Source organism: Octopus bimaculoides, chromosome 1 (assembly GCF_001194135.2).
Source record: "Octopus bimaculoides isolate UCB-OBI-ISO-001 chromosome 1, ASM119413v2, whole genome shotgun sequence".
Lineage (NCBI taxonomy): Eukaryota > Metazoa > Mollusca > Cephalopoda > Octopoda > Octopodidae > Octopus > Octopus bimaculoides.
This window is the reverse complement of record NC_068981.1, coordinates 173,211,689-173,225,515: the sequence shown is the minus strand read 5'-3', so window position 1 is coordinate 173,225,515 and position 13,827 is coordinate 173,211,689. Positions and strand designations below refer to the sequence as shown.

At 32.4% G+C, this 13,827-nt stretch overlaps 1 protein-coding gene and 1 long non-coding RNA gene across 11 annotated transcripts in view; one reads left to right on the top strand and one right to left on the bottom strand.

The window, feature by feature from the left end:
* The window catches only part of LOC106867666 (activating transcription factor 7-interacting protein 1), a 101,001-nt gene that overhangs the window by 43,881 nt on the left and 43,293 nt on the right, over window positions 1-13,827 (bottom strand). For 8 of the 10 annotated variants that reach the window (XM_052972728.1, XM_052972717.1, XM_052972700.1 and 5 more), the window contains one exon: window positions 6,565-6,625. In XM_052972728.1, coding sequence (XP_052828688.1) covers window positions 6,565-6,619 — 55 coding nt within the window. In that variant the 5' untranslated portion in view covers window positions 6,620-6,625. Of the gene's footprint in view, window positions 1-6,564; window positions 6,626-11,749; window positions 11,960-12,820; window positions 12,917-13,827 lie in introns of those variants that run through there. The other 2 variants (XM_052972737.1, XM_052972723.1) reach the window with 2 other exon arrangements.
* LOC128249374 (uncharacterized) lies at window positions 9,459-13,776 on the top strand. The gene is made up of 3 exons (XR_008265476.1): window positions 9,459-9,615; window positions 10,279-10,352; window positions 13,160-13,776. It is a non-coding gene; the product is annotated as an uncharacterized LOC128249374 (long non-coding RNA).

Sequence of the window (13,827 nt, the reverse complement as noted above, 5' to 3'; positions counted from 1 at the left end):
AAATTTATTATAACTCTCCTCTTAGTGTGTATTTATACTTATAGTACAAGTTAGATGGGCATGTACAACATGTTTAATTGGCTTCTAGTGTCATTACAGCGTCAACATTTTCATCAGCTTACTCTACTCTCCTTAAAATTTCCTACATTGTTTTACCCACCAAACATAATTGATTTCATTTTACAACACCAAGTAATATACAACCATTTTCTATACACACCTTCATTTTGGCCATACTGCACATTCATTTAATTACACAAATTATTGTCCAATAAATTACAAATACAATTTTGTTTACTGCTGGTCGTCTGTTTACGTTTTCCTATTTATTCAGCATCACATAATTAACATACACACCATACTTCCTGTTATTTACAGAGAAAATCTTTTTATTCTCCAAATTCCATCTATCATCTCTAACAGACCATATCAAGTATATCAGTGCAAGCATGTCATTTGTTCACTATTAAGGATGTTGGTCCAAGTCCTTCTCCAGAGTCTTACTTTTCTGTTCTTGTTTCTTAATGCTTACTATCACGAATCCTTGAAATGTAGCTGGACCTGAACTTATCATTCGCACATACATCATACTGTCATTAGATCACACAATGACAGTATGATGCCTTTTGTTTTTTTTTTCATTGAATATAAATTTGTTATTGGTGGATTGGAGTGGGGCCTATTATTTCTCATACAGGTGTCACAGCAGAAAAAGAAGGCCTATTATACTAATACTACTTTTTATTAATCTCAGCTATATCTTGCATTAGCTTAACTATATAGACCACCTCCATCCATTGCTTAAGTCTACTTGACCATCTTCATCCATTGGCTTAAGTTTATTTTTAATGCATTGCCATTATCTTTGTAGTTAATGGTAGCATTGCTAATCTAATTATTAAAGAGAATGCCAGAAGTTACCATGTAATGGAGTTACTTTCCACATTTCAATTGCTTTTAATTGTATAAAACTTTCAATGTAGAATATTGATGTAATTATACAGATTTCATGAAAATTGAAGAGGCTTTTTTTTTTTTTGGTTTTTGTTTTTTTTTTTATGCCTTATGTACCTTATGTAAGGAGAAAGACAGTATGAATAAATACTCATGCTATTTCATATCTGATAAATATTGTTATTATTATGTTACATATATATATATTAGTCATTAGATATGAATACAAAAGAGACAATACTGTTAGTAGCTGTATTAGTATATTTAGTGCATAATTCCATAACACATAGTTTGAAGCATTCACTATTCCGCAACATCACTGAAGTATTTATGATATATAATCTAGTTGTTCAAAATTCAAGTTGTTGAATGCAAGTAATCTCTAAAATCTCCAGGGTTTTCACCAGCATGGAAAAAAAATGTAGTAAAGTTGAGGCTAACATAATATAGTGAGCCAAAAAGAAAATGAAATTAACCCCTCATGTGAAGTAGAAATATTAGCATTATAGACAATTCTTGTTGAAAATTGCTAAGAGAACCCTGGAATTTAAAATGATTCAAAATTCATGTAGCAGAGAATGAACCATATCCAGAGTTGTCAGTGTTTCTATAAACATCAAATTCACTCTTCACTAGATATTTATTTTCCATCAATTCAAATTCCAGAGTTCTATCCCTTGACTTTCTTATCAAAAAAATAAAAGAACTTAGTGCTAATGATTCTCATTGTGAGTTTAATTTCAATTTATAAAAAATTGATTTGGACTCACTCACATTAAGTATATTACCTCACGGATAACTACAATTTCAAAAATGTTTTGGTTAAACTCAACTAGAATATCATAAATTTGAAAAATATAGCCAGAGCTTTCACCATTTTAAAGATTAGATGACTACGACAAAAATAGAGTAGCTCTAAATTACTTACAGGAATAATATTTTCATAATATGAATAAACAAACGTTGGATTATAAGAAAAACTATTTATAAAAGCAGACAACACAAAAAATTTTTTTTTTAAATTACAAAGTGCCAATATAACTATAAGAATATGGTTTAACCATTTAGCATTTAGATTACTCTCTCAAATGTAATTCTAATTTATTCACATGGTTTTGAATTAATCATGTATTATCTTGTAGCTTTGAGATTTTGATATGTGAATGTATATTTTTAAAATGATATTGTAGGGATAGTGTCAGAGGCAAAATCTGATCAGCTTTAACATTAAACAGGTAGAATAATGTTTGGACCAGATATTGTCGGTTTAAATGCTAAAGGGTTAAAAAGACTAAAAATTTCTATCCTTTAAAAACTAAATTCTTTTTTCACAAAGCAACTAGCCATATGTCCAGTAAAAAAAAAAAAATTACTCATTTTAATTTAAATTACATAACCTTTAACTAAATTTAAAAGAAACACAACAAGGTTATTATAAATAAAACAACTTAACTGAAGATGCTTTAAATACTATTAACAATACAGATCACAAAAGATCAAAATTTATGTTTTTTGCTTGTTTTATTTTAGTAGATTGCAAGTCTTTACAAAATAAAAATACAAAAAAAAATTGAATTTTCAAATTATATAATGTCAGATCCATTTTTTAAGAAATCAATCATATCCAAAGCTTATTTTTTAATACAAGTCCGTTAATAACTTATATACCTTGAACATCATAAAGTACAATTATATTTATCAACTTGAATCATATACTTCTCTAACATTTATAATGTGATGAGGTCTTAGAGCTACTAATGATCCTAATTCCATTATGCATTTTCAACAGAAAGAAAAATTAGCTTGCTCTACAACCAGAGTGTAGATATTAAAATTAATTCAAACTTCAAAAGATCAACAAGAAAGAGTAAAGACTAATATTCTTAAAAATGAGTATTATTGAGTTATCCAGCTTGGTTACCATCAAAACCAAATTATTTAAAGAAATCCTTTCCTATAATCTCATATACTTGCAGCTGTTTACTTTTGAGAACTTTGATAAAGCCAAAGTTGTTGCCCTTGACTTCAGCATGTCTTAACGTCATGAGAATGGAAAAAAAGAAACCTATCACTAAGCACCAGACAGAGGCTACTAGTATATTGCAAACTATATCACATTGAGAAGCTTTCTCTCACTACCAACTAACAATTCAACTGTCATTTTACTTTTCTACATCAACAACTTAATAGCTCAAACTAAACAAAAAAAAACAACAACAAACACAGTACATGCAAAAGAAAAATATAGCAATCTAATATTTTATACAGGGATCCTTTTCATTTCTATACAAACTGTTTTCTTTTCCTTTTTATGCATGTTATAAAAACTCCTCTCGCCCCACAGCAGAATTTCTTCTTCCCCCACGTAAAACATTATGCCCAATTCTTTCTTCTTGGAAATGTAGTTCACTGTCAGTTCATTCCCCTCACCTCCAACTTATAAATTTTAAGTGAACCAACAACTCCATTAATCTCTGTCAACTACTTCTATCCTCAGTAGGAGAACCTAAAAAAACAATGTGAATTACCAACCAGTTGTAATTAAACAAGCTATTTTTTAATGGATTTTAACAAATACTTTCCTTCTACCATTTCCCTTCTAAGTACAATATTAGTCTTGCTTTAGTTGTCACTTGCTAAGATTTTCATTATAAAACAATATTAAGAAATATAAGAACCAATTTGAGGTAGAATAGAGAAACAGGGCTAAAGATTTGTGGGTAGAATCCTGTCAGTAGACTTGCTCATTGTGTCTAACGTAAAATGTGTTAATACGTTCTAAATTAGCTACTTCGGACTGTTCAATTGAAAAACATCAACATCCAAAAAAAGCAAACAAGTGTGTTACTTGTACAGTTTATGCCACTGTTGTCATTATTTGGCTGTAGGTCAATCCTGATCAAATATATATATATATGCACATGAGTGATTGCATGGTTAAGTAGCTTGCTTACCAACCACATGGTTCTGGGTTCAGTCCCACTGTGTGGCACCTTGGGCAAGTGTCTTCTACTATAGCCTTGGGCTGACCAAAGCCTTGTGAGTGGATTTGGTAGACCTAAACTGAAAGAAGCCTGTTGTGTATATGTGTGTCTGTGTTTGTCCCCCCCAACATCGCTTGCAATGATTCTGGTGTTTACTCCCTCGTAACTTAGCAGCTCGGCAAAAGAGACCGATAGAATAAGTACTAGGCTTACATCGAATAAGTCCTGGGGTCGATTTGCTTGACTAAAGGTGATGCTTCAGCATGGCCGCAGTCAAATGACTGAAACAAATAAAAGAATATATCATCATCTTCCATGCATGCATGGGTAGGACGGTTGACAGGGGAGCCAGCCAGGTAGAAAAACTACCCAAGGCTATTGTGTCTGTTTTGGCAGGGATTTTACGGCTAGATGCCCTTCCTAACACCAACCACTTGCAGAGTGAAATCAGTGCTTTTTACGTGGCACTAGCACAGGTGAGGTTAGTTTTGGCAGGATCTTTACAGCTGGATGCCCTTCCAAATGCCAACCACATTAGTGTGGACTGGATGCTTTTAATGTGGCACCAGCACTGACAGGGTAACCAAGTAACTCACAAGACAAGGAATTATAAGAGGGTCAGGGCATTTGAGGAGAGAAACTTGTGTCAGAGAATGAAAGGTCAGAGTGTGACAAAGAGACAGAGGCATTATACATATATATATATATATATGAAGCTGTCAAGACATGACCAACTATCTTTTATTCTGACATAATATATCTAGAACAACTTGTCCAACTTCTTTTTTAATAGATAGTAAGATTTAACTTGGAGATTTGGCTGCTAATTCCAGAAGATCAATCAGAGTTTCTTCTTTATCAACTGTTTATCAAATGTGTAAAACTACTCAATATATTTTTTACTATGGAAAATGGATGTAAGATATTCATGAAAATCATGATATAACCATCAATTCAGAAACTAGTTTGTGATAGATCACACCACATAAAGCGAAAATCATTATAATCACCATCCACTTTTCCATAGTAGCTTTTCTGTGCTGGAATGAACTACATAAGCATATGAAATTTTTGTACTTCATCTTATTAGCAGATCAAATTTTTTTTTTTAAATATCATATTTATTTCAACTCCATTCAAAATTTTCTTCTCTTTATGTATTGTTATCAGCAAAAGCATCATCATCATCATTTAACATTCATTTTTTCCATGCTCAGACAGGTCAAACAGAATTTGTCAATGCAGATTTTCTACAGCTGGATGCCTGAATTGTCACCATCCCCTACTTGTTTCCCCATGGTCAGACATGTTATTCATAGAAGACTGGAAATGAACAGCATCACTTGTATGAAGGTGATCTTGTTTACAATCACCACAATATCAAAACAAGAATACACACACTACAATAGGGTTCTTTCAGTTTCCGTCAATCAAATCCACTCACAAGGCTTTGGTAAACCTGGAGCTATAATAGTTGAGACGTTTGCCCAAGAAGCCATGCAGTGGGACTGAATCCAAGACCACCCATACCTGGTTTGTTAAAATCCATGCACTATTATAAACTCTTATCTCAACACTCATTTTGAGTAAATTCTCAGCCAGTTGCATATAATATCAATATGGTGAGTTATCAACTTAGTGAAGGTACAGTTAATTTAAATATATTTCTACCACCATTGTAAATCTACTACCTGTATTTATATACACAATATTTAATTCACATTTCCTGTACTTTATGCAAATATATTATTGGAATCACCATTGCCTAACACATTACTTATAGTAATGATAATAGAGTCATATAAAATTAGCCTTTTCTACCAGGTTTCAAACTTTCTCAGTTAAACAGGTTCACACGAGCTTTAATATTGCAATTCCTTATTCTATTTCAGAAAAGAATATGGATAATGAAAGCAAATAAGCAGTAACCTGTTACAAAGGACTTAAAACCACTTTCATAAAGCAATGAAATACAAAATGCCTTTTTAAAATGCATTAAAGACAAAACTTCTCATGATATTACTAATAGTGGATTAAGAAACTATTTTGCTTTTCTCCCAAAGTAAAGATGCTTACATTTCAAATGCTAAAAATAGAAAAGAACACAGAATAGAATCAATTAAACTAATAGAAAGACATAGTGTCACTTACACCACTAATCCTGTAGCCAAAGCATTAATCTAACTAAATGTTTTTCTTTCTATATAATGACAAGAATAACTGTCATCTTATTTTGTAAATCCAAGTATATAATTGTGCAACAACTATTACCAGTTTCAATTTTTCCCCCATCATACTCACACATTCATCATCAAACAAAACTACTCTTAAAATACAACTGTTATTCAATTAGTATACAAAGGTATTAGAAAAGACATGCAGATCATGAAATTAATTAACACAGATTAAAAACAAAACATGCAAATTTAAATTTTATCACTAGTTACTTATATGTAAAATCTTTCAAATATGAAGTTTTCTATGTATGTGCATAAGCATGTGCATACAACAATGTGCTTTAAGAATGTATTTTAAAATGCATGTTAAAATTATAAACTATTTAAATTATTTTTTTAATAATTCACAAAAACTGAACATGTAGTTTAATAAGGAAAAATGAACTTACTTGTATTGGAAGATGAAAAGGCTGCAGTGGTAGCAACCTTCTCTACAGCAGACATTCTTACCTGAAAAATATTGGTAGGTGATTCTTAAAAATGCTTTTGCAACAACACTTAATATTTAAAACCAATTAAAATAAATATAACATAATAGAAAACATAAATGCAAAGATTTTTCTCTCTCATCAGGTAATTCCAATGGATATCACAAACCTCCTTAATATTTGCTTTTTCCATGCTAGCACAATATTGGAATTTCTCAGCTACATCTGTCCATCTCAATTTAATCAATCAATGGATAGATATTTATTAACCCACAAAAATGAATTAAATGGTAAAATCAAAATAGTTCAGAAATTCCAATATTTAAAAAGTGAACATAAATACAATAGTGATGATGATGACAACTGCTACAAACTTGACAAAAGTGTAAGAATTCTAACAAACATTCAAACTGGCCATATCCAGCCTAAACACTCTCACAACTACCTCTACAAGTAAACAATCATATCATTGAAATCTGAAGGCTATGAGATAATGCATGCTTAATTCAAAATAATTTGAATGAATAAGCATTACATGTGACTGAGCAATCTGAATGTTAAAGAGTTAAATCCTATAGAGGCTAAGTAAAAATGTTGAAAGTGTAATAAATGTAGTCCATGTTTAATTTTAAATACCTCTGACTCCAATTCTGTTTTTAAACTAATATTTTTGCTGTCACTGAGTGCACACAACTTACATGGTCAAATAAAATCATCAGGCTGCTATCTTAATCAGTTAAATTTGGGCTGAAAGCTTTAAGCTCAGGCACTGCTGCTTTTATCATTATTATTATTATTTTATGTTTGACTTTTGCTTTACATTTGTACAAGTTGGCTCCAAGTCTCACCCAGAGACCTCAAGAGACAACAAGTTAGAAGTTCATGTTGGTGTTATGCCTAGTGTGCCCTATATTTGGTTTTGTACATAGTGTTGTTCTAGAGAATGTTTAAGAAACCATAAGAAAATTAGGTGTTTGTTTTAAAATTTGAGATTACATAGAAAGTATTTTGCGTAGGATATGGGCAGTTCCTATGAGCACTATCTTTTGAATTTCTGCCATTTTGGGGTTTCCTAGTATCTGAGCTAGGTAGCAACCAGTCGCTTTTGCTATCATTCCCAGGGCATTTCAAGATCTTTATACTTGCCCAGTTTTTGGTAGGTTTTGACAGATACGTTTATATCAATTGGGACAGTCATATCAATGAGGACGCATGATTTTTGTCTGAAGTCTTTCAAATGATGTCTGGCCCATTTGCATCTATATTTCTGTCAGTTTGAATGGTGAAGTTCCAGAGGAGTGAGATGTGACCATTTTCAAGCACTGGAAGTGGTTTGTGTTCCCCTGAGTTTTTATCATGGGGCAAGTCCAGGTTTTTGCAAATTACATCATCATCATCGTTTAACGTCCGCTTTCCATACTAGCATGGGTTGGACGATTTAACTGACTGGCAAGCCAGAAGGCTGCACCAGGCTCCAATCTGATCTGGCAGAGTTTCTACAGCTGGATGCTCTTCCTAACGCCAACCACTCCGAGAGTGTAGTGGGTGCTTTTACGTGCCACTGGCACGAGGGCCAGTCACACGGTACTGGCAACGGCCACGCTCAAAAAGGTGTTTTTTACATGTCACCTGCACGGGAGCCAGCCAGCGGCACTGGCAACGACCTCGCTCGAATGATTTTCTAATGTGCCACCAGCACAAGTGCTACAAGGCAACGCTGGTAATGATTACACTCAAATGGTGCTATTTATGGGCCACTAGCACGGAAGCCAGACAGCTGCTCTGGCAATGAACATGCTCGGACAGTGCTGTTAGTGCTCCACTGGCGCAGGTGCCAGTCATCGAGTATGGTTCAATTACGATTTCGATTCCACTTGCCCTAAGCAGAGTTTAGTGTCCAATGAAGGAGAGGTTGGCATGGGTGCCAGTCGTCGGATTCAGTTTGATTTTGATTTCAGATTTCAGATTCCAAATTCACTTGCCTCAACAGGTCTTCACAAGCAGGGTTTCTAGTGTCTGTGCAGCTCTATCATGCCTGTTGAGATACTCTGTAGGCACAAGAAGACTGCACATGGAGACATGATCAATGGTTTCATTTTGTTGTTGACATACACGACATGTTGGGCAGCTGCCGTTCTTTAATATGTTGGCCTGGTAGCTCCTTGTAGGCAGGCATTGATGTTGGGCTGCTATGATAAACCCTTCTGATTTTAAGCCAGAAGACACTAACCATTGATGGGTAAGGGCTTTGTCAACATCAGCATTATTCGCTCACTTTGGGCGAGAGGTTTTTCTTGCTATTTATTAGTCGGAATATCTAAGGCAGCAGTTTTAGCATGGGTTTTCATGCGCTTAGCTTTTTCTGCGCTTGTTTCTCGTATGTCTAATTCTGGAATTTGTTGTATTTGGAATTCACTTAGCTATTCCTTTGCCTGTTCTGTTACTGAGTATGATGCTTTCTTGTTTTCATGTTTTGAAGGTGGCAAGCAGGCAGAATCATTAGCACGTTGGACAAAATACTTAATGGTATTTCACCCATCACTACATTCTAAGTTCAAATTCTGCCATGGTCAACTTTGCCTTTCATCCTTTCGGGGTCAATAAATTATATATATATAAAGAATTTGTGCCTAGAGTCAAGTAAAAAGCTCTCTCTCTAATATCTGACATTCTAAGATAATTTTTGGTTGAAAATCATGAACATATAGCTTCTTTATGCTAAAGTTGTTTCTCTCAGTATTATCCGGATTTATAATAAACACTTATTACAAGAAAAAGGATGCTTAAAACTTTAAAAAAATAAGAAAAAAAAGTTGTTTTTTTTTTCATAAACAGATCTTTAAACCCACGTTTCTTTTATGTTGGCTACTTTTTAAAATCCAGCTATCCACTACTTACCTAGCAAGAACAGCTTGAAATACCAAACCAATTGAAGACTGACAAGTTGTTTGGACGTGCTAAGACCCAACTCTGCCATAAAAAAAATGAAGGACTAGGGATGTCGTTTGAAAGGTATTTATATACAATTTCGTTAAAAGATATCCGTTACGAAGGAAAAAATCGGATAACTTTTTCGAAGTCCACTTCCCACCCCTTCGGAAAAGATTTTTACCCACAAATTTCGTTATAATAGTATTGTATGCCGTTTGAAAGGTATTTACATAAAATTTCATAAAAAAAAAAAAAAAGAACCATTTTCCTAAAAGTTATGAGGGTAAAACTCGGATCTTGTGAATTTTCCGAAGTCCTCTCTCCACTCCACGTTGCTTTCCGCGCATTTTTGTTTTCATAGTCATTGCCTACACCTTATTTTTCACCCGTTGCACTATTTTTTTTCTTTTTCCGATTTCGTTTCCGGGTAATAATGTCAACATTAACCGTCAAGTGGTTTTCAACCATGTTTTGCCCATGAACCCTTTGATTCCTATTTTATTCTACTGGGCCTCCATTCGCTGTATATATATATATTTTAAAATCTTACCGTATTTTTATAATTATTAAGAATTGCATTTAATTTATTGCACATAAATTTTAACAAAATTTTATATGGACCCCCTACCCCACCCAGGACCATATGGTTGAGAACTAGTTCAGTCGAACAGTATATTTATATATTCTTTTAAAGCCTGGTTCTTGGGAATGAAATAAAGTATTGCATTCAATCTTTTCTTGTAGAACAACCTTCTTCCAATGACCATCCAGATGGGAGACAGTGAAATATCGAAATTTTATAACCATAAGTATAACAGGTATATTCTTTGACGCAAGAAAATCGTAAGGTTTATTAAATGATTGAACTCCTCATACAATTCCAACACACTACAAAAAAAAAATCTATTTTCAATTTTTCTACTCAAATCGTAATATTTACATAAGTTTTGTAATCCTCGAGTTTTGAAATCGAACACGAGACGCAGAGAAACTAGCACAAATTTAAATATTTTTCCTTAACGGTCATAAATTTTAGAACAGGTTCGTAATTATATAATTATATTCATAGGGGTATACCGAAAGGATGCCTATATATGTATATACATACACAATATATATCATATACATATATACAAGTATACATACACACACAACACTTTTCATGAGTCAAATTTTCTTTAAATTTTGTTATGAAAACATGATTTGGAATAAACATTTAAATACTTGTACTTTACTTATTGCGTATCCTTTGTAAAGCTTTGTAGAAAAAGAAAAGAGGGAATCTACGATGTATTTTTTCCTTTAAATAACTAAGAAAACGAATAATAAACACTATGGTTTTCGTTGACACACCCAATTCACGATGTCTCTTTTGCAAGAAAGATTATGCTTCTGTTTTTATTAGAAATATATTTTGCCAATGCATTTCAGATAATTTCAGGAATTAAATTTCTTATTTGGAAATATTAGCTAAACTTGGTTTATTTATTTATTTATTTATTTATTTGTCCTGTTACTCCACTGTACATCATGTTGACATCATAAAGAATAGAAAACACCTTCAGCCTCCCCTTCCCACTTAAACGTCATTTCCGCTAATATTTAAACGTCACTTCCGATATTGTGTGTTCAGGTGAGACTGAGGATAGCTATAATAAAATAAATATTAGAATTCCAAAGAATAGTCTCTAAACAGTCTGTATAGTTGTATCAGTGAAAATGTTATTAATCCGTTCCGTACAATAAAAAAAAAAAAAAAAAAAAATTGGCCATATTTCGGATTGGTATCGAAAGATCGCCAAAAAATTATTGTAAATAGATTTACAGTGTTAGACTGGTTTTGCTTTACAGTAAAAGTTTACTTTAGACTATAAATAGCTATTCTTGAAATATTTTTAATGACTATAGAGGTGATAGCATGAATCTGCTAGAGATGCTAGGCAATAAGAAAGGTAAATTTTTTTTTCAACGAAACTACTTATTTATCAGTATGACCAAAGAGCGAACATTTACCCAAAATGCAACACTGCTTCCGCTCCATCAAAGATGTACTTTTCTTTATAAATATTTCAAAATTTGACTTTAAAATTAATAATTTAGAAAATGAAATGATCGTAAATATTTAAATACAAAAATTTATGAAAGGTTATAAAAACTTCGCAAGTGCAATTAAAATGAAAAAACAAAATTACAACAAGCAATGCAAATTACGTACCTATAAGATGTGCTAAGATATTTCACCAAAACACGATATCTTATAAACCGTAGTTTTTTTATCCATTGAGCATTCATAAAAATTGCAGGAGAGAGAACTTGAATCGAAGATGTAACCTAACAATCTGAAGTAGACTGACACATGATCTCTTTCGACTGTAGACTTCCGGTATACAGTTTATGAAATGTATGCACTCTACACTACATGGTTTACAGCATAGATTGTATGCAACCGTAAATATGCATTCAGTTATCTCGCTAAAGTTAATTAAAAAGAATACGGAAATAATATTTTGCTAAATACGGAGATGTTTACAGAAAATATTTAGCCTTAACTGAAGAGCTTACTTTTTTTCATTTGGAAAAACCCTTTAATTAAGCAAACGTTTGAAAATTTGTCGTAAATTAATAACTACAAATTAAACAATTAATATCTCATGTAATTTAATTACAAATTTATAGAAAAGACAAAAAATATATATCCAAAGTTGATAAATTATTACTATATACATTTATTTTAAATATATTCATTAAGCAATGAATATTTAAAAAATTACTAAAACTACATTTTAATAATAAGCCAAGAAAATTCAAATCCTTTTATCTTAATTATAATCAGCCAAGTTTTCTAGTTATAAGTTATGTCCCTTAATTTGACCTATTTTCAATTTGGCATAAAATACTGGCGACCTCATTTTCAATGGGCTGCATATCAATAATGAAAACTAGCTATATAAATATTATCGCATATACAGATGTTATAAAACGAATTATATAAATAGAAAATAGCGGATGTATAAACATGACATTGCAAAATTCTATGCAAGCTTTAAAAAGAAATGAGAAAGGGATTCGATAATCTGATTATGGAGTAGAAGCTACGAGTTTTTATCTCCATTAGAAATCTCTACAACTCAAAATAAGCATGTTGAAACTGAATGAGTCACATCTAATCAAAACATTTCGATCGTGTTATATTTATAAAAGATATTGTATAACAAAAGTGATAAAGCAACATGAAATGATATAAGATATTAAACGTGTGCGAAACAAAGAGAATAAAAAAAACTACCTGACTAGTTTCGAACTATATATCATGCTTATCAAGTATTACTCGTTCATTCATTCATCCATAGTACAATGGTGATGATGACATCACTTATGGGCTCGAAAGCTGAGACAAGTGCATCCAGGACTGAATGACTGACTGTAACGCTCCGCTCTTGCTTTGTCGTCTATAAGTTTCTCAATTATAAAATCATTGTATTATATACACTACACACACACACACACACACACACAGAAACATGCATATAAATGTATATACGTACATGTGTATGTATATGCATACACACAAGTATATACATAGTCACCAACATGTTTTAACGTTCATTTTTCTATATTCGCATAGGTGGAACAGAATTTCGAGGCGGATTTTCTACAGACGGATGCCCTTCCTATACATACATGTGCACACGCAACCATACACAAATCATCGTCATTTAACATCCGTTTTTCATGCCGGGTTGGATGGTTACACAGAATTCTACGAGTGGTAGGGCTGCACCGATACACATAAACAGACACAAACTTGCATAACTTTACACACACACACATGTTTACATTAATGACCTATGGGGACACGGCATTTCATTATGCAACCATAACATACCACAAAGTATATTCAACGCTTTTATAAGTCTACTACATTGACAGTGCTATTACATCACTCGTTAAAGTTATCTCTACAGATTTTCTATAGAAATTATAGCCAGCACTAACTTTCTTACGGCGTTTTTCTATATACTACAAAGTAACAAAATCAGTGCTGGATAAAATTCTTCCAGAAAATCTGTAGAGATAACCTTAATAGTGACATACGTATATATACATGCTATATATGCACATACACACACACACACACATATGCTGCAAGAACATACTGAGACAATGAGAGATATTCCTTTGCTCGGAAACATATAAGGGTTGGGGTATCCAGCTATTGAAAATCTATCTCAAAAGCATGGAAAGTGGGTATTAATATATATATATATATATATATATATATATATATATATA